We start from the raw sequence: 22,882 nt of genomic DNA, 5'->3' as shown, positions 1-22,882 counted from the left end.
CTGAAGGTAGACAACCACTGAGCCACCCAGGCGTCCCCAGAATATACTTTTCAATAGCAATGGAGCCATATACATAGTAGTTAGCTCTTGTTCATACTACTGGTAAACTTCATTGCAGTAAAACAGGCTTTCCAGGGCTGGCTGGAGAATTTTTCCACTGTGTAACAGTGGACACTTGAGTTCCAAATATTCATCCAAATGGGAGTAAATATTAGGAATATAACCAGTTCATATTCCGTAGATACCAAGATGAATTTCATCTCAGTTATGAAGGCAGTACAGGAGACTGTACTCCTTTCTTTTCTTTTTAATATTTCTTTTTTTCCCCTCCTGCAATGTAGCAGTAAAAACCAATCTCTGACTTAAAAGGAAGAAAAACACAATCTTGCAGCTCCAACAAATCAAATTCTTCACCTGTCACATTGAGACCCTATCTATGGTGTCCATAATCACTGTTCAAGTGCAATTTTGCATTCATTCATTCATGCATGCATGCATGCATGTCTGCAGGCAAACTCTGCCCATCATGAGGCTTAAACTTACAACCCCAAGATCAAGAGTCTTGTCCTCCTGAGCCAGGTGCCCCTATTTTTGTGGGTTTTCTTTTTTTACCTTAACAGTATATCAAGTTGATTTTCTTATGTTGCATAATCTTTATGTTTATAGTTTTTGAGTGTACACTATTCCAGGCAGCAGATGTAAAGTAATTTGATTAACTGTTCTTTGGGTATCCTGAGCTGACATGAATGTAAATGAGAATACAAAGAACACCTTGGTGTTTGATGCCTCTTTATTTATTGGGATGGTTTCTCAAAGATAAATTCTCCAAAATGGCACATTCTAGGGAGTCCACATTATTGATGGTATCAATGCATATTGGTTCTAGAAGTGTCATATCACATTTCCATCAACACCAGGTGTACAACATTGAGTTTTACTTGCTATTCTACTTCCAGGGAAAAATTCTCCCAAAAAATTCCTTTGGCATTTTAAGAGAAAAACATTGATTATAGGCAGATGTTTTAAACCAACCAGAAACATGAGGAAGTCAGAGAATTTTGCCCATGTTGGTAATCATTTTGTCCCTTTATTCTTCAATGGATATTCTGTGAAGCAAAATAGATGTTAGTGAGATGTGTTTGCGTTTCCAGTTCCTCACCTAGGCAACAAGGTATGGATGGATGGATAGATGCATGGTTGGATGGATGGACCGATTGATTGATTGATCGGAGCCCAGCAGTCTTTTACAGTAAGATGCCATACTGTATCTTCTGCTGATTATGGTTGTGGAGTCACTAGAAAACCAAGCTGTTCTTACATATGTTTATTCCCCCCCAAAGAAAAATCTGTGCGCAAGTAGAAGCAGCCAGCTGCCTTCTTTATTTAGAGAGACCTGTCAGAGCAGTGGTATTATAGATATCATACTACAAAGACATGTAATGTTGGGATGTTTGATGCATTCCTATCTTTTTTTTATTAAGGTAGAATTAATATACAAGGTTATATTAGCTGGTACATTTCTATTAAATATCCTGGCATTTCTTTGTGTTAGTGGTTCATTATCCATAAATATGATTTGCATGCCATTAAAACCTTTATTGAAGCAACTAACAAAAGATATCCGGTAAGTTACAAGGACTGGGCTTTTTTCTGGGACTCATAGTCTAGGGAGATGTTCTTTAATATTTAAAACGTTTTGGGTACATTGTTCAGTAGCAACCAGCTTTACTGTCACCCGGCCCTTACTCCTCCTGATGCACAACCATGTCACGAACACTTCTTTGGAACACCTCGCTGAATTCCAGCTATTGTACGGCTCTAATGATCTCCTGAGCTCCCCAAGTAAAAATCTGACAAAAACAGAAATGAGGTGATTGCAGCCTGATTTGTTCTTAATAAAGCCATCTTCGTTTCTAGCTTCCTTTCTCAAGTCCTCTTCTTGATGACTATCCATTTTGATGATTGGCCCTTAGCAGTGTATTTTTAATCATGGAACTACATAAAATTAATATATTCTTTTAGTTTCACTGCCTGCTTATTTTCTAGATGGATTTTATGTTGCTCTGTCATGCTCTATAAATATTCTCCGTGGGTTTTTGTATTGCAGAAAATTTATATATTCATTTAAAGAATTCTGTCTTAGCTACCATGTTGGTTCCTTCTCAACCCTAGTGGGGTTTTTCTCTCCATTTATCTTTGTCTTCTTCAGATTGCTAGTTAGCCAGGGCGCCTGGGTGGCTCAGTTGGTTCAGCGTCCAACTCGGTTTCGGCTCAGGTCCTCAGGTCATGAGATCCAGTCCTGCAGTAGGCTCCACGGTCCCCTTACCCCTCCCCCTATGCTCTCTCTAAAATAAATAAATCAGTCTTTTTTTTTTTTTTTAAGTCTTTTTTTTTTTTATTTTTAATTCATGAGATACAGAGAGAGAGAGGCAGAGACACAGGCAGAGGGAGAAGCAGGCTCCACCACGCAGGGAGCCTGATGTGGGACTTGATCCCAGGTCTCCAGGATCAGGCCCTGGGCTGAAGGCAGGTGCTAAACCGCTGAGCCACCCAGGGATCCCCAATAAATCAGTCTTTGAAAAAGATTTCTAATTGGCCATAATTGCTTATCAGGATTGATTAAGATCATTATGAATTACAGTTTAAAAATTGAATAGAAATAAAATAGCTCATGTCAGAATGGTAAAATTTTTTATAATGGTCATAATAAATACGAGAATGCAAGGACCTTTAGCTTTGAAACTGTTGTTTCAACCACTGTTGAAGTTCTGTTATCTGGGGCACATATAGATAAATCCCTGCTGATGATCAGGAGTGGAGCTCCATACAGTTGGCCGTTGTCAGATAGCCACTCAGAGGCAGCTTGACGCCACATGAGGCGCATGATATACAGAATATATGTAGCCTTCCTGTGTGGTGGAAGTGGACATTGGAAGCTGAGAATGTCTGAGAATCAAAGGTTTTAAATTTAATTCAAATTTAAGGGCCAGGTGACAGTAAAGCTGGTTATACCACTAATATACCACTGTATATTAATTCTACCTTAATTTAATTATTTGCCTTTAAATCGTCTATCCATTTCAAATTTATTTTGGTAGGAAGTGTGGGTCCAACTTATTTTTTTTTCCCAAATGGCCACCCATTTGTTGCAGTACCTTGCATTGAACATTTCATCTTTACTCTCACTTATTTAAATATCCTTTACTGTATTTGACGTACTTGGCCACATATCACACACATTTGGGTCTGAAAGTCAAAGGCTTGAGAGGAGGGATCTCTGTGCTCCCTGCTTCTTGCTGAGGTGCACCAACACTAAGTTCTAAATGTCTGAATTTTAGATGTGGGGCCATTGGAATGACTTACAGATATTTAAGCTTACTTTTCTGTTTCAAAATAGTGACAACTTTAAGACGTTAAATTGATGTTAGGTTTCTTAGTACAGTGGAGGTGGAGCTTACCTCCGTGGTTCTTTTCCTCAACCACAGGATCCTGTGTTCATGGCAGGCTCTACAGGTGGTAGTCACATGTCCCCTGCCCTGAGATAGATTTTATACCCTGACTGCCCAGCTCTCATGCCTGGCAGGGATGAGATCCTTTCTGGGACTCTGTCACCTGCTCTGAAGGATGACTGGGCAGCTCTTCTGGAAATTCTTCACAGGCTTGTATGTCTGCATTTCCTTCTTGGCCAAAAAGAGTTCCCTGCCATTTGTCCTGGAGAGGGCCTGCCCCTCCACACTGTCTGTAGATGGGTATCTATTTCATATTGACCTTTGGACCTTCTCAGAAGAAAAGAAAAATCATTTATAATCTTACCCCCCAAAGAAAATCTGTTTTGGTGTGCCTACTACCAGTTACTTTTCAGGGCCTACATATACACACACACACACACACACACACACACACACACACACACAAATATTAAGAATGTATGTTTGGTTTTTGGGGTGCTTGAGTGGCTCAGTTGGTTAAGCATCTGCCTTTGGTTCAGGTCATGATCCCGGGGTCCTGGGACTGAGCCCCATATTGTGCTCCCTGCTCAGTGGAGAGTCTGCCCCCCTCTCTCCTTCTGGCCCTCTCCCACCCTCGCTCATGTTCTCTCTCTCAAATAAGTAAATAAAATCTTTAGACAAAAAAATAACATGTTCAGTTTTTGAATGTGTTTTTTGATATCTCATGGTTATTCTATGCTACTATCATTTCTGGTTATAATGAATTACATGGTCTATTTCCATGGTCTAGTCTATCTCAGAATTCCTAGTTTAAGTCTTAACTTACTCATAGTAGATACTCTTGCGTGCGCTTTTGTCACTTAGGTAGGATTTTTTTTTGTAGGATTTTATTAAGAATTTTTGAATGTAACTTTTTTTTTTTAAAGATTTTATTTATTTATTCTTAGAGACAGAGAGAGAGAGAGAGAGAGAGAGGCAGAGACACAGGCAGAGGGAGAAGCAGGCATCATACAGGGAGCCTGACGTGGGACTTGATCCAGGGTCTCCAGGATCACGCCCTGGGCTGCAGGCGGTGCTAAACCGCTGCGCCACCGGGGCTGCCCTGAATATAACTTTTCTTTTGAAATGTTGTTTTGCTTGGGGTTAACTAAAATGAGTTTGCAACAAAACAAAAAAGGGACGCTTGGGTGGCTCAGCAGTTGGGCATCTGCCTTCAGCCGAGGGCATGATCCTGGAGACCCGGGATCGAGTCCCACATCGGGCTCCCTGCATAGAGCCTGCTTCTCCCTCTGCCTGTGTCTCTGCCTTTCTCTCATGAATAAATAAATGGAGTCTTTTAAAAACACACACACAAAAAAAACAACAACAAAAAAGGTTATTTATCTGTGAAATGTTGGGAGAATTTCCCAGGCTTATTTTTATATATAGACTTGGAGGAGATGTAAATTCCAGAATTATTTTCCAAGTTTTCCTTCTTTTTTTTTTTTTAACTTTTTATTTAAGTAATCTGTACACCCAGTGTGGGACTCAAACTCATGACCCTGAGATCAAGAGTCTCATGCTTCTCCTACTGAACCAGACAGGCACCTCTGAGTTTTCCTTTTTTTTTTTTTTTTTTTTTTTGGTCTTTTCATGTTTTCTGTAACAGATAATACACTTTTTGTTTAATTTTTACTTTTAATTTGTTTTTATATTCTCTTTTCGGTTTCAGAATTCTTTAGATAAAGACTGTTCATTCTTCCTGCTTATATTGGTGTGGGGAACAATCCATTTTCCTTTCAATGATACTTTGGTAGAATACTATTTACTTGTATTTTCAATGTTGAAACTGTTGTTAGGGACTTTAAGAAAAATGTCTTCACCATTGCCGTACTGTGGCACAGAGTAGTCAAGCTTGCAAATGACTGGTTAAGATTCACTTTGTTCTTTATTTCTGATTTTATATTTTATGATCTCAGAATATATGATATATATTATATATAATAATACCATTGAGCTTCTGTTACAGGTGAATTTTGCATTTCAGCAAAGTTGTTCTATGAAAACCTGGAGTTAGAGGAAAATATGTGTTCCTTATGTGCCATTTCTTGCTGTCCAGGTAGTGTTCTTTCTGCTCTCATTTATTCTATTGGGTGGGTTTGTATTTCTTTAATGGCTTGTTCCAGTGGATTATAGAATGTTGGTGCCTTAGGGATGCTGGCTTCTATGAACTAAGTGAGCCTCAGGTGCTCCCCATCTGGGAAACTGAGCTGGTACCTGCTTTCAGGCTGTAGGGAACAAGGAGACCCAGCTAATGAGGGCCAGACAGACCAGCACCTGCCATTCAGCCACCAGCTTGCCAGGACTTGTTTTCCCCTTCTTGGCGCACTAGTTTTTCACAGATTCTCCCCAGGAACCTTTCTTCTGCAGGGAGCTGTCTATATGGTGGTTGTGTAGTAATGACATCATAGCACAAGGAAGTGCTTTTTTTTTTTTTTTTTTTAAAGATTTTATGTATTTATTCATGAGACACAGAGATACGCAGAGACACAGGCAGAGGGAGAAGAGGGTTCCCTGCAGGGAGCCCAATGTGGGACTCGATCCCAGGACGCCCTGATGCTTAACCACTGAGCTACCCAGGTCCCCTGGGTTGTGACTTCTGTTAATAGAAACCCACTTCTCTCTCGTGACATGTGGCTGCAGAAAGTTCTACATGTGCTTTCATGTCTGTTTGTTTTCACCCAGCAGTGTATTCCGTGGGAGCCGACTCTTTGCTCTCTGCGGGTTATCTTTCTTTGACTTTGCCCGGCAGAAGCGATGCAGTTTTGCAGCACTTCTAAGGGCAGTGACTTGGCCTGTGCTCAGAGTATCTTCAGTTCTAAGAACTCGGCTAATCCACGGGTGTTGTGTGAATGCGCTGTCTACTGCCTGAACAGACATTTGTGAAAAATCCTTGCTCAGAGAAGTGAGAGAGGTTTTAAGGCATTTAAACAATTCATAACTTCGAACCATAAAAAGACATTACGCCATACTCTTTATAGGTCTAGTAATAATTCGGTAAGCATTTTGAGGATTTAATGGGTTTGCCCCTTTGGCATCCTTCGTAGCCTGTGTTAGTGATTAGCTTGGTGGTGGCTTGATTGGCACTTCTGTGCTAGAAAAGGTGTTCAGGGGAGGCTGATTGCATCTGAAATACTGAGTCCTGAGATCACTGAGTATTCGAGAGGGTGACAATTTTAGAGGTTATCTTGCCCAGGAGGGCCAATGATGATGGTGGTGAAGATGAGCCTGTCTGCCATCTGGTTCTGCATCTGCCACTTTACTAACTGGGTGACCGTGGGAAAGTTGACTTAATCCCTTGGTCCCAGTTTTCTTATCTGTAAAAGGGGTCAATGATAGTGTCCACCTAATGGTAGTTGTGAGGATTAAAGAAGTTAGTGTTTATAAAGCTCATAGAACAATGATCTGTCCTAGAAAGTGCTATAGAAGTGTTGGCTAAATTAAAATAATAGTTGTATATGTTTTTCCCCCTACAGTCTCTGAATGAGAAGCCTAAAATCTAGAAAAGGTTAATTTTAGAATGCATTCAAGCCTGTCAAAAATTAGGATTAGAATTGGTGAACAATCTGATAGTATCTAGATTGTTTTCTTTCCCTCTGCAGTCCAAGGCAAAAAATATTAGTCATAATTATTATTTTTTTAATGCACAGTATTATTTAAATACCTTATTTATCAGCCAGGCTGACATTTAAACTTACTGTTTTTTACAAGGAGTTTCACTTTTTTATTACTTACTTTTCTTACCTTGACATTTCACTATTTTAATTAATGATTAATTCTAGGGGAAGTGTTTCAGGATGTGATACCCTTTGCAATTCTGTTGAGTTTTATTGTGTCATTTGGTCTGTGATAATACTGCCTAGTTTACTTCTTGAATAATATTGAAACTGTGTGAGAGTAGAAATCTAACAGTCTATTCTTTAATGGCTTTAATAGAAATTGCTTTCCTTTTCCCACCCTGAAGGGAAGCCCTGTCATTTATGATTCATTGGCTTTGGTAAGCTTTAGGAAATGCTTTCTTTTTTTCTTAAAGTTGTGCGAAACATGCCGTTACTCACTCTAGCATAGATGTCAGGAGAATGTTCCTTCCGCAAGATGCAGGATGCATTTAAATTTTGGCATTTCTTTGCTTTTTTTTTTTTTTTAAGATTTTATTTATTTATTTGAGAAAGAGAGACCAAGAGGGAGAAGCAGACTCCCTGACCTGGGAGCTGAGCAGGGAGCCTGACGTAGGGCTCAATCCCAGGACCCTGGGAACACGACCTGAGCTAAAGGCAGACATGTAACCACTGAGCCACTCAGGCACACAGCTTGGCATTTATTTCTTTTTCTTTCTTTCTTTCTTTTTTTAAGATTTTATTTATTTACTCATGAGAGACACAGAGAGAGGCAGAGACATAGGCAGAGGGAGAAGTAGGCTCCATGCAGGGAGCCCCATGTGGGACTCGATCCCAGGACCCTGGATCACAAACTGGGCCAAAGGCAGATGCTCAACCACGGAGCCACCCAGGTGCCCCTTGGCATTTCTTTCTTTTCTTTTTCTTTTTCTTTTTCTTTTCTTTTCTTTTCTTTTCTTTTCTTTTCTTTTCTTTTCTTTTCTTTTCTCTTTCTTTCTTTCTTTCTTTTTCTTTCTTTCTTTCTTTCTTTCTTTCTTTCTTTCTTTCTTTCTTTCTTTCTTTCTTTCTTTCTTTCTTTCTTTCTTTCTTTCTTTCTTTCTTTCTTTCTTTCTTTCTTTCTTTCTTTCTTTCTTTCTTTCTTTCTTTCTTTCTTTCTTTCTTTCTTTCTTTCTTTCTTTCTTTCTTTCTTTCTTTCTTTCTTTCTTTCTTTCTTTCTTTCTTTCTATTTATTCATGAGAGACACACAGAGAGAGAGGCAGAGACACAGGCAGAGGGAAAAGCAGGCTTCACGCAGGGAGCCTGACGCGGGACTTGATTCCCGGGACTCCAGGATCAGGCCCTGGGCTGAAGGCAGCACTAAACTGCTGAGCCACCTGGCTGCCCTTGGCATTTATTTCTTAAGCATCATTTCCAGAGTGTCTGAAACTTAGCAGAAGACGATAGAATGTCAGTTAAGTCTTTTACTAAAAATTTCCTTATTTAATAATGAGGCTGTTGAGGATATCCTAACTTAATCTGAAAACAAACTTAATGCCTTGTAGTTTATTAAAGAAAATACCTAGCACTCTTTTCTCTCTCTCTCTCTTTTTCTTTCTTTCTTTCTTTCTTTCTTTCTTTCTTTCTTTCTTTCTTTCTTTCTTTCTTTCTTTCTTTCTTTCTTTCTTTCTTTCTTTCTTTCTTCTTTCTTCCTCCCTCCCTCCCTCCCTCCCTCCCTCCCTCCCTTCCTTCCTTCCTTCCTTCCTTCCTTCCTTCCTTCCTTCCTTCCTTTTCGGTTATTTGTTAAGTTCTGTCATTTTCCCACAAAGTAAAGAGAGTTATCTCGTAGGACCTCTGAGATAAGCGGCATTACCTGCTGAGGTGTGGGCTTGTCTGAGCTGGAAATTGGCAGCCAAGTGTCTGCTCACAGAACAGCAGGACTTGGTCTCATCTCTCACCTCAAGCCGAGCTGGCACCCTTCGGAGGTGACATCTATACCTTCCATTTCTGTAACTTAAAAGGCATTTCAGAGTAGCCTTGAACTGGAAGCAAGCATGATGTGCTTCACTAGGTGAAAGGATAAATAAGATGTGGTACCTGCGGACGATGCAATATTATTCTGATAGATACGAGCTGTCAGCCATGAAAAAAAAAAAAAACCCATGAAGGAACCTCAAATGCATATTGCTTAGTCAAAGAAGATAGTCTGAAAGAATCCTGTATGATTCTACCCACAGGACTTTCTGGAAGAGGTAAAAGGATAGACGATAAGAAGATCAGTGGTTGTCATGGGATAGGATGGAGAAGGGGGTGGGGTGAAGAACAGGATATTTTTAGGGCAGACAAGTGATGCTGTGTGATATCATAGTGGTGGATGCATGACATTTTGCGCTTGTTACACCCCACACAAGGTACACTGGAGTCGGACTCGAGTTAATAATAATGTGTCAGAATTGGTCCATCAGGGATGCCTGGGTGGCTCAGTGGTTGAGCATCTATCTGCCTTCAGCTCAGGTTGTGGTCCCAGGGTTGTGGGATCGAGTCCCACATCAGGCTCCCTTCTGCGAGCCTGCCTCTCTCTCTGCCTACGTCCCTGCCTCTCACTCGGTGTCTCTCATGAATAAATAAAATCTTAAAAAAAAAAAAAGCACCTTTCCATCAGTTGTAACAAATTTTTCACCCTAATGCAGATGTTTGTAATAGGAACTGTGTGTGAGGAGAGAGAGGGTAATGAGGAGCCCTCTGTATTTTCTCAGAAATACAAAACTCTAAGAAATAAAGTCTATTTAATAAAGATTAGTATGGAGTAATATATTTGCTGTCTGAATTACTAATGGTCACTCTGCCTTCTTCTTCCATTTCTCAAATGATCCCTTTTCACTCCATACCCATGACTATCCGATCATACCAGATCTCATGAATGGACTTTCTTCTTTATCAAAAGATTTTTAAAAAAAGTAATCTCTGCACCCAACGTGGGGCTCCAGTCATGACCCCGAGATCAAGAGCCATGCAGGCTCTACTGACTGAGCCGGCCAGGCACCCCACTACCATCCTTTCTTATGTGGGGTGTTACAGCTGTTTTCTGACTGGTGTCCTGATTGAGCCACCACCTCACTGTCAGATATTTTCTTAAAACTGCATGGTTTCCCCATCCTAAAAACCACAGTGCCTCATTCTGATCCACAGATCTACACTTTGGCCTATTTCAGGCCCACTGAAATCTGCCTCTCACCTACTCATCTCATTTTCTTTTCACTACTTTCTTGCCTCTGTTAGTTTGTACCCACTATTGGCATAGCTCCTGGCATAGGGCAGACACTCTTTTTTTTATTTTTATTTTTGAAGTTGTCTCCACACTCAGCGTGGAGCCCAGCATGGGTACCGAACTCACAACTCTGAAATCAAGATTGGAGCTGAGACCAAGAGTTGGACGCTTCACTGACTGAGCCACCCAGGTGCCCCTGGCAGACATTTTTATTGAATGAAAGAATGAATACCTATTTTCTCAGTTCCTGAGTTCTTTTGTAGCTTCTAAAATTTACATAATACCTGTTGTTAGAAGTAAACATGTTGCCTTGGACAATTACCTCTGAGCATCTGATGTCTGCTGCCTGATAGAGAACACATACCATAAAGACAAACCATATGGTGCCATGTTTTGGTTTTGGGTCCCCTATGAGGCTGAGGGTAGTTGCTGAAACATAATAGGTTCTTCTAAATGCCTGTGAATGGTCACGATCCCAATTATTGTGACATCCGAATAGTAGTCTAAACAGTCTGTTATTTTCGGAGATGCTCAGTAAGCAACCCACTGCTCCCTCACGGCGGGGCGGGGGGGGGGGTAGGCAGGGGTTAGGTGTTTTCCACAAATATTTGTGGAGAGGCTGACAAGTGTCATCTGGAGATAAAGGAAGAGGACTTTCTTTAGTAAGTGGATGAGAATGATGTGCTTTATTTTTATTTATTTATTTTTAAAGATTTTATTTATTTGACACAGAGAGAGAGCACAAGGAAAGGGAGAAATGGGCTCTCAGCTGAGCATGGAGCCCAATGTGGGTCTCCTGAGACTGAAGGCAGATGCTTAATGGACTGAGCCACCCAGGCACCCCGAAAATGATGTGCTTTAAATAGAGTGAGCTCGACAGCAGCCCACGAAGTGCAGCCTCTGAGTTGACACTCAGCAGCCTTGTGTAAGGGAACCGAGGGAGGGCGCAGGCTGGGGTTTTTTGTTTTTTGTTTTGTTTTTGTCTTCAAGAAGACCAGCTCTCTCCTGACATTTTATTTTCCCTGGCCTTTGTGTTAGAGGCAGAATGGAGAGGAGCTAACGTTTAATTTTGTACCCTCAGAGTCATCAAGAAATTGACATCACTGAGGGCAGCCGGTGGCTCAGCGGTTTGGTGCTGCTTCGGCCTAGGGCATGATCCTGGAGTCCCAGGATCCAGTCCCACGTCGGGCTCCCTGGATGGAGCCTGCTTCTCTCTGCCTGTGTCTCTGCCCCCGCCCCCCCCCCCGTGTGTCTCTCATTAATAAATAAATTATTTTTAAAAAAGAAAAAAAAAGATGGGGATCCCTGGGTGGCTCAGCAGTTTAGCGCCTGTCTTTGGCCCAGGGCGCGATCCTGGAGTCCCGGGATCCAGTCCCGCGTCAGGCTCCCTGCATGGAGCCTGCTTCTCCCTCTGCCTCGGTCTCTACCCACCCCCCGCCCCCGTGTCTATCATGAATAAATAAATAAGATCTTAAAAAAAAAAAAAGAAAAAAATTGACATCACTGACATGGGACTAATGGGAGACTGTCCCCACACCCTCCACCCCACTGGGCTAAAAAAAGCCCTCTTCCCAACACCTTTTACCTCCACTTCCATTCTACGTGCTTCTTGCCTTTGCCTATCTGTTCAGTGCAGGGAAGCTTCTACCAAATCCGTGAACGTGCAGATGAAAGTATTGTATTCAATCATTTTTAGAACAAGGTTGGGCTATATGTGAAAATGGGACTGGAGAAGAAATGCCACCATTTCTTGTCAAGAGCTTTTGAAAAAAAATCAGGCTCTCACTGTGTCAGGTGCACGTGGCAAAACATGGTCCACGGATGTTTTCTTGGTGAAGTTACCGCCCAGTCTGTTGTCAGGTGGATTTACTTATTTTAGCTGATCCTCGCGGGGAGGCTGGGAAGTAGAGCAGGGGTTCTCAGGCCAGAGCCTGCATCAGAACCTCTAGAACCTCCCGGAGGGCACCCTGAGCCTTTCTGGTTCAGGGGACCTGTGCTGGGACAGCATTTGCATTTCTTCCAAGCTCCCAGGTGATGTTGTTGCTGCTCATTTACAACCAGGGTTTAAAAACCACCTGCATGAGCCGGCCGGCTTTGTGTGCCTTTTCCAGGGAAGAGAGGGGTCATCTAGAAGAGAGATGTGCATCTGTGTGTGCACGCTGCCTGAAGTTCTCACAGTCCCCCAGCCAGGGCCGTCTCTTGCTCTGATACAGGAGGAGCCTGTCACTCTTCCAGGTAACGCAGCCCCTCTGGACTTGTCATCTAGTTGGCAAGGTGGGAAAAGGGGAGAAAGGCCTGGAAAACAAGTGAGGTTACAAGCCGAAAATAAGCAAAACCTCAGAGACAATAAAGTGAGGCTTTTTTTTTTTCCTTGAAAAAGTAGATCAGGGAAGGCTTTCTGGAGGAGGTGACATCGGAATCAGGGAAGAAAGGCACTATTTGAGAAGGAAGAAATAGAACAGCAGTGGCCAGCTGGGTTAGGAGACTGTTTATTCAGAAGTAGAGACATCAGGGTAGGCCGTGGAATGCCTGGCTAGGAATTTTCACATTTAACTTGCTGTATCGGTCAGATTAGGTTTTTGAGTAGAAAAGGGATCCAGTTAAAACCAGACTTTTGAAATCATGTCTATGAACCTGAGGAAACTTCCACTCTTGAGTTTTTCTTGAAGTACTTTCTGGAGATTTGTTAGGGGTACTTAAGCTAGCCTGTTTAATTCACTTAGTACTTTTTTTTTTTTTTTTTTAACTAGGGTTGGAGAGAAAAGACCATGAAGATAGTGTTTATGAAAGTTGATGGGGGTTTCGTCCTCTCCCTGCCTGTGCTGGAGAATCGGGGCACCCCTGCTCCAAGACAGTTAATGTCCTGGTCTCCTCCCAAGTGATCAAACGGGCCCAGCAGTCTCTTGCCTGTTTGAAGTCTCTGGTTGATACAACACAGATGATCTGCAGTTGTTTCTTTTGCTCCCAGACGTTTTTTTGAAGTAAGCAAATCTATCCGGAGAGATAGCTGGTTTTGAACTTTCTCAAAACCCCTTATCTGAGTCCCTGTGAAAAGACAAACTTGGCCTGGGTGCTCCTGAGTTCTGCTGGCCGCCAGCCTTCCTGGGGCAGCCCCTCCCTCCCTGCCTGCCTGCTCCGCTCCGGGGAGGAGCACAAGGTGGCTTTGTTACCCTGCAGAGCTGGGGTTACACACCCTTCGCCCTTTGCTCTTCTGAGTGTAGCTCCTTTTGGCCTCACAACATGGCTAATACGTGCTCCTTCCCTCTCGGCCTGGGGCGCTCGGAAGTGCTTTGGGGGCTCTAGAACCCAGTCCTGTAGCTTCCTAAAATCTGCATCCTGGGCTTCTGTGAGTAACAGTCTTCTGTGAGTTTTTCTTCACTCAGAATTTTTCAGTGGCATTTATTTATGTACATGTGTCTGTGTGTGTATTTATTTTAAATGTATATTTACGGAAGTCCTGTTTTTTTTTTTTAAGGTTTTAAATTCTAGTTGACCCTAGTGTAATGTTGATTTAAATGACTTCTACTTAAAACTGGAAGGAAAAAAATTCTTTGCAAATGTTCCTCTTGATCACCTTTCTATACTGCAGTTTCAGTTCCTTTAATGGTTTCGTGTTCTCAATGGGATCAAGGTCGTTAAGATATGTCCTCCTAGTAGATGATGAATTTTTTTTAAATTGTCTATTTCTGAATGGGTAATATCCTGCTCAGTCCCATCCTTCACCAGGGGCCAGCTCTCCTACCAGTCACGTCTTTGTCCTTCCAGGAAGGTTCTGTGTGTTCATAAGGATATTTGTGTGGGTGCACGCACTTAAAAAAAAAAAAGTTATTTTAGGGGCATTTGGCTGTAATTGGTTAAGCCATGATCTCAGAGTCATGAGATTGAGCCCTGGGTCAGGCTCAGGGCCTGCTTGGGATTCTCTCTCCCCCTCTGTCTTGCAGCACCCCCAACCCCATGCACCTGTGCTCTCTCTCTCTCTCTCTCTCTCTCTCTCTCAAAAGCTATTTTAATTCCAGGTAACATACAGCATGGTAGTAGTTTCAGGTGTGCAATATAGTGATTCAGTTCTCTAAATCACATGGTGCTCATCGCGACAAGTTGTGCATACATACTTTTTAGCCTGTTGATTGAGGTATAATTTATATAGCCTAACTTTGATGTGTTTTAAGTGTACAATTCAGGGGTTTTTAGTACATTTACAGAATTGTGTGACTACTGCCACAACTTAGTTTCAGGACATTTCCAGCACCCCTAAAAAAATCTCCATCCCTATGACCCTTTGCTGCCCACTCCCATCTCCTGAGCCCCAGGAAATTACTTTCCATCTTTGTAGATTTGCCTTTTCTGGATATTTCCTACAAGTAGGGTCATTTGCTATGTAGTCTTTTGCACCTGGCTTCTTTTACTTAGCAAAGTGTTTTTGAGGTTCTTCCGTGTTGTAGCATGTGTCAGCATTTCATTTATTCTTGTTGGTGAATAGTAGTCCTTTTTACAATTTTTTTTGGATATACCACCAGGTGATGGACATTTGTCTCCTTTCCACCTGTTCCCTCTTCCTTTGTGTGGACATGTATTTTTGTGTCCCTTGGGGAGATGCCTAGGCTTCAGTTAGGGGAACCCAAATGCTGGGTTATTTGCTAAAATTTATGATTAAATTTTAATGAAACTCCCAAAATGTTCTCCCAAGCATCAGCACCTTTTTATGTTCCCACCAGCAATGTAGGAGAATTCCAGCTGTTTCACACTCTAAATAACACACTTTGTTACTGGCCTGGCACCGTGGGTGTGAAAACCTGTCTCATTAGGGATGTCATTTGCATTTCAGAAGGACTAACAATGTTGGATATCCTTCCCTGTGCTTATTAACCATGTGGATGTCTTTGGAGATTTAAATATTCTTTTGTCCGTTTTAAAACCTGTGCTAACAGTTAATTTATCATGCTGCTTAACATCTCAGCTGGTCCTCTGCCCTTTTTTTTTTTTTTTTTTTCTGTTACATTATTTCTAGTTGTCTGGAGTTAACTATATTCTGCTATTATTGTCTTCCTCCCTCTTATGGCGTAAATGGATTTAAAGTTGACCAGTAATCCTTTTCCAGTGTTTTACCCCATTCACCCCTTGTTTTGCTGAGGTTTATCCTGCCAGGAGTTTCTTTTGGAAAGGCTTGGGCAACGATAGTCTGAGTTCTTGAACATTTAACATGTTTGGCTCTTAGGGGTGCCTGGGTGGCTCAGTCATCAGTTGAGCATCTGCCTTCAGCTCAGGTCATGATCCTGGGATCTTGGGATTGAGGCCCGCATCCGGCTCCCTGCTCATCGGGGAGCCTAATTTTCCCTCTGACCACCACCCTGCATACACATGCTCTCTCTCAAAATCTTTGAAAGAAAAATATTTGACTCTTCTACTTGACTGAAAATTTGGATTCCAAGTTTTGATTCCTCTTTTATTTCTTTGAGGATGGTTTCGACAATTTGAGCATTAAACATTGCTGTGGGTGAGTCTGGACTTCTGCCCCCTTGTACTTTGAACTTGGTGCCTGGGCGTCCGATTGTTTCCTTCTTCATTTTTGAAGGTTGATACAGGAAGTGTCTTGGTGTTGATCATCCTGTGTGAGTTGTTTCTGGAACCTATGTTCATTTACGATGGAGAATCCTTTTATTTCTGGAATGTTTTCCTTTAAACTTCCCACCCCCCATTCTATTTTTTTTTTTCTTTAGGGTCACTGGTTGTGGATGAGTTGCATCTCCTGTTTGTCTTCCATTGCTATCACTTTTCACTGTGTTTAAAATTTTTTTGCTCTTATTTCTCAATCTTTCCCCTCAAGACCCTCCTCTTTTCACCTGTGTGTATTTCGTTTTAGCCACTTCCGTTTTATGATTGTCTTATTCTCTGTGGGCTGCTGTAACAGTACCATGGACTGGGTGGCTTATAAATGACAGGACTTTCTTTCTCATGGTTCTGGAGGCTGGAAGTCCAACAGAAAGTCACCTGCTTCCTAGACTGCAGGCTTCCCCCCCACCCCGGGTCCTCACGTGGTGGAGAGGCTGAGCTAGGACTCTGGGGTCTCTGCATAAAGATGCCAATCCCACTCATGAGGGCCCCCCTCAACCATATAATCCCGTCCCAAAGTATACCCCTCATTCCCCCGACATACCATTAGTGGGGATTTGGTTTCAACATAAGAATTTGGGGGCAAATGAACATGTATTTTATAGCAATGATGATTTTATTCATACTCTGGTTTTCTCTTGAGGTCTTTCTTCCTGCTTTATTTTCTTCTCCTTTTTTCCCACAGCTTTCCTGAACTCTTATAAATCCTCTTTAAGATTTTATTTATTTGAGAGATGCCTGGGTGGCTCAGTGGTTGAACATTTGTCTTTGGCTTGGGGTGTGATCCCCGGGTCCTGGGATCGAGTTCTGCACAGACTCTCCGCAGGGAGCCTACTTCTTCCTCTGCCTATGTCTCTGCTTCTCTCTCTGGGTCTCTCATGAGTGAATAAATACAATATTAAAAAAAAAAAGATTTGAGAGAATGAGTGGGGGTGGGCAGAGGGAGAGGGTGAAGCGGACTCCCTGCTGATCGGGGAGCCTGGTGCAGGGCTTGATCCCAGGACCCCAGGATCATGATCTGAGCCTCAGGCAGATTGCTTAACTGACTGAGCCACCCAAACCTCCCTCTCATAAATCCTCTCATGTTTTTGTTTATGGAGTCCATTATTTCATTGTTTAAGTTGGAATGATATGTTTGGAGAAATTCTAATTCTTTTGTCCTCATATTTTTTTTCCTTCCAGCTTTTTAGTAAAGGCCCTTTGTTGTTTGGTGAGTGCTTTATGAACTGGTTATTTGTAGGAGCATCCTGAGAGCCAGGAGACAGGGCCGCATCCCAGGCTCATAGGAACTGTTGTGACCTGAGGGTGTGTGTGTATAATCCTTTCAGCCTCTGTTTTTCTCTGCTTGCTGGACTGCTAGCGTTCCCAGTGCCCTTTCTTGTCTTTTGCACCTGGCCTTGGCGATGGACTGTCCTGCTGGTGTGTCCTACCTGTGCTGTTACCCCATCAGCTCTACCTTTAGTGGGCACCCAGGGAAGCTGTTTGTACTAACCTCTGCATCTATTCCCATTGTTCCCAGAAAGTTCCTGCTGGCTTTGTTGCTCAGGGTATCTTCCATGTTTGGAGAGCACGACTCTACAGGCTTGGGCAGCCTTTCCAAGCATTTTCCTTCTCCTCTATCTGCCCTTGATCGTGATTGTTTCCCCTAGTTTGTGGTTTAGAGGTATAGATGTGTTTCTTCAGGGATGGAGGTGTGTGTGTGTGTGTGTTTTGTTGCTTTTGGGTACATTCTAGGAGGAAGTCTTTCTCTTGTTTTTCTTTTTTTCTTTAATTTTTCATTTATTTGAGAGAGAGCACAAGCAGAAGGGAGGGGCAGGGAGGGGCCCGGGGAGGGGAGGAGCAAGTAGACCCTGCTGAGCTGGGAGCCCAATGCAGGACTCGATCCTGGGACCCTGAGATCATGACTTGAGCAGAAGGCAGATGCTTAAACCGACTAAGCCACCCAGTTAGCCCCCAAGAGGAAGTCTTGAAGCCAGGATACTATGACAGGGCACTTCTAACTTTTTCGTCTTTTCTCTGCCAGTTAAAAAATTGTTGTTGTTGTAGTTACTGTTTCATACAGCCAAAGAATAAAGTCGTTTCAGGAGAAGCTTTTTACTTTCAGGTCTGGAATGGTCGTGTCAGTAAAAATGTACCACAAGGAAAGAAGTGTTAATTTGCCTTACTTTGATCATTCCTTAAGGAATTCGGAAGTCAGAGGTGGTTATGGAGGCAAAGTCCAAATGGAGCCTGGATTGATCTGTATAAGTAGGAGGCTTTTAGGGTTGTCAGACCTGTTTGCCTAGGAGGCTGTGTTGTGTTCCTGGACCCTCAGATTCTGATACCCAGCATCACCCTAGTCACCCATTTTTGACTTGCCAGCGTTCCTCGGATATTCCCGTGACATTCCTAGGATGCTCAACTCAGACGTCTTAGCTAGATTTATATTTGAGTTGAGCAGTAGTTTCCATGTACAGCAGTAGTCTGCATGCAGCTAGGAAAACAAAGGACGACTACATTGTTGAAATGTCCATAACCAGAAGTAGAAATAATACAGGCATGAGATCACTTGAAGTTGGAGGGAAAGGAATTTAAGGTACTAAATATCTATTAATAACTACCTCACTTTAATTTCTAAATGCCAAGGTGCTAAAATTGACAATACATCGTCATCTGGAGATCTTGGGCCTGAGGAAGAGAGCGGGTTCAGTTTAGGAGATGAGGGGCCTTGCCCTTTGCTCAGGCAGGACAAGGTGAAAGTGCTTTTGTAGGGAGGGTCTCTAGTACCTTTGAGGTGGGAGTGATGTGGGGGACCAGGCCCCTTCCTCCCTGCCATCCCCACCTTGTGGGCATCTGAGCCACATCTCCCTGACTCAGCAGAGGAGGCCAGGGGGCCGGGCCTGTCCATCCTGATGGAGGGCAGGGAGGAGGAGGAGGAAGGCAGCAGGGGATGCTTTGAGAGGCAGGGAGGGATCAAGATTAAATGAGGAAAAAGTACAGAGTTGGCTGGGGCTGGCACACTGAGCCCATGTCCGTTTTCTCTGGAGGTTGCGTTTATTTTTAACCATGAGACATCAAGCAGAAAACTGACAGGGAAATAACTTTGCTTAGTTGGCGAAGGTAGTTTTAAACTGATTTCATAACTAATCAGATGTGTATACCCACATCTGATTCACTCAACAAGCAGATGACCTGTTGGCACTTGCTGCACGGCCCCGTGCTCGGTACTGTAGATGAGCCTGGTCCCAGTCGCACCTCTCGAGATGAACAGTGAGTTAAGCAAAGCAGAAATCACACAGCGGACAGATTAGAATTAGATTCTTAGAGAATGCTTATTTGGGGCAGAAATTAGAAAGCTCCTTTCATAACAGATCTGTGAAGTCCCAGGTGGGCATTCAAAAAAAAGGAGGTGCAGTTTTCAGAAAGGCTGGTCCTTTAGCGTTGCCTTGCTACAGAACCCAACCTTGAAAGACTGTATAGAAACGAATAATTTTCTCTCATGGGCTTTGGTGGAAGAGTTTGTGGAGAAATATGTAGTAAGTGGTGTTTCTAGGCGGTCGTCAGACCCTTTCTCCATCCACCCCAAGGGTGCATCTTTTTAGGCTAGGGTGGTTGGAGTCAAGGGCCAGATTGAGGCTCCCCTCTGCTGACCTCAGGGCCAGCCTTTGGCCTCACAGCGAGAGTGCTGAGAGGAAGCGGGGAGGGGCTTCCAGATGGAATTTTGTTGGAGACCTCCGGCAGCCCAGCTTTTCAGGAGAAAGACAAGCCAGGAGTTAGGTGAGAAGAATCTACCAAATGAGATTTGCAAACTGCATTATTTTTTCTGAACAAAGCTTCTGAAGGGTGATTTCAAATACGTAAGACACCTTGCTTAGCTCTGTTCCTCATGCCACAGGCGACCCCTCTGGTGCCCTTTGTCTAACTTTCTCAGTCTCCAGGTTCTTTCTGTGCCTCTTTCCCATCTTCTGCATGGACTCTTCTTGCAGGGCCGCCATAACAAAGCACCACAGGTTGGGGACAGGGATGAGACAACAGAAGTGTTTCCTTACAGTTCTGGAGGCTGGAGGTTCAGACTGCGGTGTCCGCAGGCTTGGTTTCTCCTGAGGGCTCTCTCCTGGGATGCCAGACGGTCACCTTCTCCCTGTGTCCTCACGTGGCTGCTCCTCTGTTCTAGCATACCTGGTTTCTGTGTGTCCAGCTTTCCCCTTCTTATAAGGACATCAGTTGGACTGGATTACAGCTCATCTTAATAGCCTTATTTTAATGTAATCTTTCTCTTAAGACCCTTTCTCCAGATAAAGTCACACTCTGAGATACTAGGGGTGGGGACTTCAATATAAGAATTTGGGGTGGTGGTGAAGGGATGCCTGGGTGGCTCAGTTGGTTAAGCTTCTGCCTTTGGCTCAGATCATGATCCCAGGATCCTGGTATCGAGCCCCACATCGGGGCTCCCTGCTCAGTGGGGAGTCTCCCTTGCCCTCTGGCTCTCCCCCAACTCATACTCTCTTCTTTCTCTCTCAACCAAAATCTTTAAAAATTTTTTTTGTGGGGAAACAATATTCAGCCCATGACCACCCTCTTGACTAGGCACAGTGGTTCTCTTTGCTTTCTTGCCTCTCCCCCCCCCGCCCACCACCCTGCCATTTGCTTTCATTGTGGCTTTTGCTTGTACAGCGAGATGGACTCTGAACCCTCCACCCAAATCCAGCTGCAGCTTCCCCTGCAAAACCCTGAAAGTCCCCAAACTCCCATCTTCCCACCCATGTTCTCCTGTCTGCCCTGATATAAAACTTTCTAGTCATTGCTATACTTTTATATCCTCCTCTGGGTCGCTTACTGTTAACAACAACGGGTAAATTTTTCCATAAAAGTGGGTTTTATGGCCTCACATTTTCCTTTCAATCACCACTGTCCACTTTTTCCCCTCAGGCACAGATTGTCACGGTAGCTTTGTCACTAGACAACCCCCCCCAACCTCCCGCAGTCCCCACAGCTCCCGCCATCCATCTTTCTCCAGCCTGTAGGGTAGATCCTCTTCAGATGGGCTTTTCTAAAATTCTGCTTTTCTTATGTCTTTATTGTTACCCTGTGAGTAACCATACGTGCTTTATCTATTCATCTTTATAATACCCGTGTTACCTAGTAGGTTAGTGTGTCCATAGGAGATAATTAATGGATGCTAATGGTATGGCTTAGGCATTGTCTGTCTTCTTCCATCCAGGTTCAAGAAGTTGTGCCTAGCTTACTGAGTAATAGGTTGAACACAGCTGAATTCAGAGTATGAATAAGAGAGGACTATAAAACTAGGAAAGAAAAAAAAAAAAACTAGGAAAGAAAATATGCTAAAATATGCACAGCTATTTGCATATGTTGGTTGGTGGTTGAAGGTGACCTTATTTTTCATGAATGCACTGAAGCCTCCCCACACATGAGTCCTGTGTAGGGGACCAAGAGCCCACCAAGCTGCGGATCCTTGGATTCAAGGAAGGCTTGTTGGGGACCATGGATGTCCCTTAGGTGCTTGAAATGAGTCTCCTCCTTTTTTTTTTTTAATTTAGAGAGAAAGCACAAGCAGGGGGAGGGGCAGAGGGAGAAGCAGACTCCCCGCTGAGGAGGGAGCCCAATGAGGAGCCTGATCCCAGGACCCTGAGATCATGACCTGAGCGGAAGGCAGATGCTCAACTGACTGAGCCACCCAGGTGCCCCGAGTCTCCTCTTCTAATGCATCTTTCTTTCTCATTGCTTTCTGCAGATAATTGTGTAGTCTGCTTTCACCATGGGAGAAATAGAGCAGAAGCCAAGTCCGGGATCTCGACTGGGGGCCCCGGAAAATTCAGGGGTCAGCACCTTAGAACATGGACAGAAGCTGCCCCCAACACCTTCCGGAAAACTCATGTCCATCAAAATCCAGATGCTGGATGACACCCAGGAGGCATTTGAAGTTCCAGTAAGTTGGGGTATATCTGTGAACTCAAGTGTGTGGGTAGCCTTCAGCACGGGGAGGTTCATCTCCTCCCCAGTGGTCAGTGCCCAGGGGGAGATGGCAGGAAGGGGGTCCGCTCTCCCTCTCCACCCCCACCACACTGCTCTGACCTGTTCTGGTTCTGAGCTGTCCCAGTTTTTAGGTTCATGCATGCACTGCCTTGCTAGTGGTCTCAGGGGGCAGAGCACTTGAATTATACAGACTTTCCTATACAAGTATGTATGTGTCTGTAGAGGCATGTATCCTATGTATATATTTGAACTGGATGGAATTGGGGTCTTGTGGATGCAGCTCTGATTAGCTCACTACAGGTATTCCTCCCACATTGGGGGGTGTGTGTGTGTGTATATATATGCATGCCCCACTTCTCTAAGGTACGGGCTAGAAAAATCCTGAGAAAACCATCAGAGACCTGCATGCGTGTTTTTATGTCAAGAGGAAGTGGATGTCTGTGTTTGAGGGAGTGTAGAAAAACCCTGATCTAGGCCCACAGCGTGGCAGCCCTTGAATTGCAGAGGTCCACCATCCCAGCAGCCAGGGGAGGAATTGGGGTGTCTGGGAGCCAGCCAGAGAAGGAGGAAGCTGGAGCCTTGGCCTCTTTCATCCGTGGGAACCCTGTACCCTGACTCTCACCCCCTTACCTTTATGGTTCTGCTATTTTTCCTCCAAGCCCCTGCCTCCTCCTCTGCAGTCTCCTCCTGCTGGAGTTAAGGGATCCAGCACCAATTACAAGCAGATGCGAATTTCTTGGGCCCAAGGCTGGGAGGGTGAGATGAGCATTTCTGGCTCTCTAGAACTTGGACTGTACTTTTCATCCAGAATCTGTACCCCTTACATGGATTGGGGTCCATAGACCTCACAGCACACTTTGGATTTAGTTTTCTGTGTTCTGTCTCAGGGACTATATACTGCATCTGACATTGTCAATGGAGAAGAAAAAACTCCTAAATTCTAAACAGCC

General features: G+C 43.6%; 1 protein-coding gene across 7 annotated transcripts in view; it reads left to right on the top strand.

Moving 5' to 3' along the window:
* The window catches only part of FARP1 (FERM, ARH/RhoGEF and pleckstrin domain protein 1), a 288,608-nt gene that overhangs the window by 45,272 nt on the left and 220,454 nt on the right, over positions 1-22,882 (top strand). For 5 of the 7 annotated variants that reach the window (XM_077855140.1, XM_077855134.1, XM_077855139.1 and 2 more), the window contains one exon: positions 21,691-21,885. In XM_077855140.1, coding sequence (XP_077711266.1) covers positions 21,715-21,885 — 171 coding nt within the window. In that variant the 5' untranslated portion in view covers positions 21,691-21,714. Of the gene's footprint in view, positions 1-12,477; positions 12,585-13,099; positions 13,331-13,545; positions 13,696-21,690; positions 21,886-22,882 lie in introns of those variants that run through there. The other 2 variants (XM_077855136.1, XM_077855137.1) reach the window with 2 other exon arrangements.

The sequence above is a fragment of the Canis aureus genome, chromosome 17 (assembly GCF_053574225.1).
Source record: "Canis aureus isolate CA01 chromosome 17, VMU_Caureus_v.1.0, whole genome shotgun sequence".
NCBI lineage: Eukaryota > Metazoa > Chordata > Mammalia > Carnivora > Canidae > Canis > Canis aureus.
Note: the sequence above shows the minus strand (reverse complement) of the source record. Positions and strands in the feature narration are given on the sequence as shown.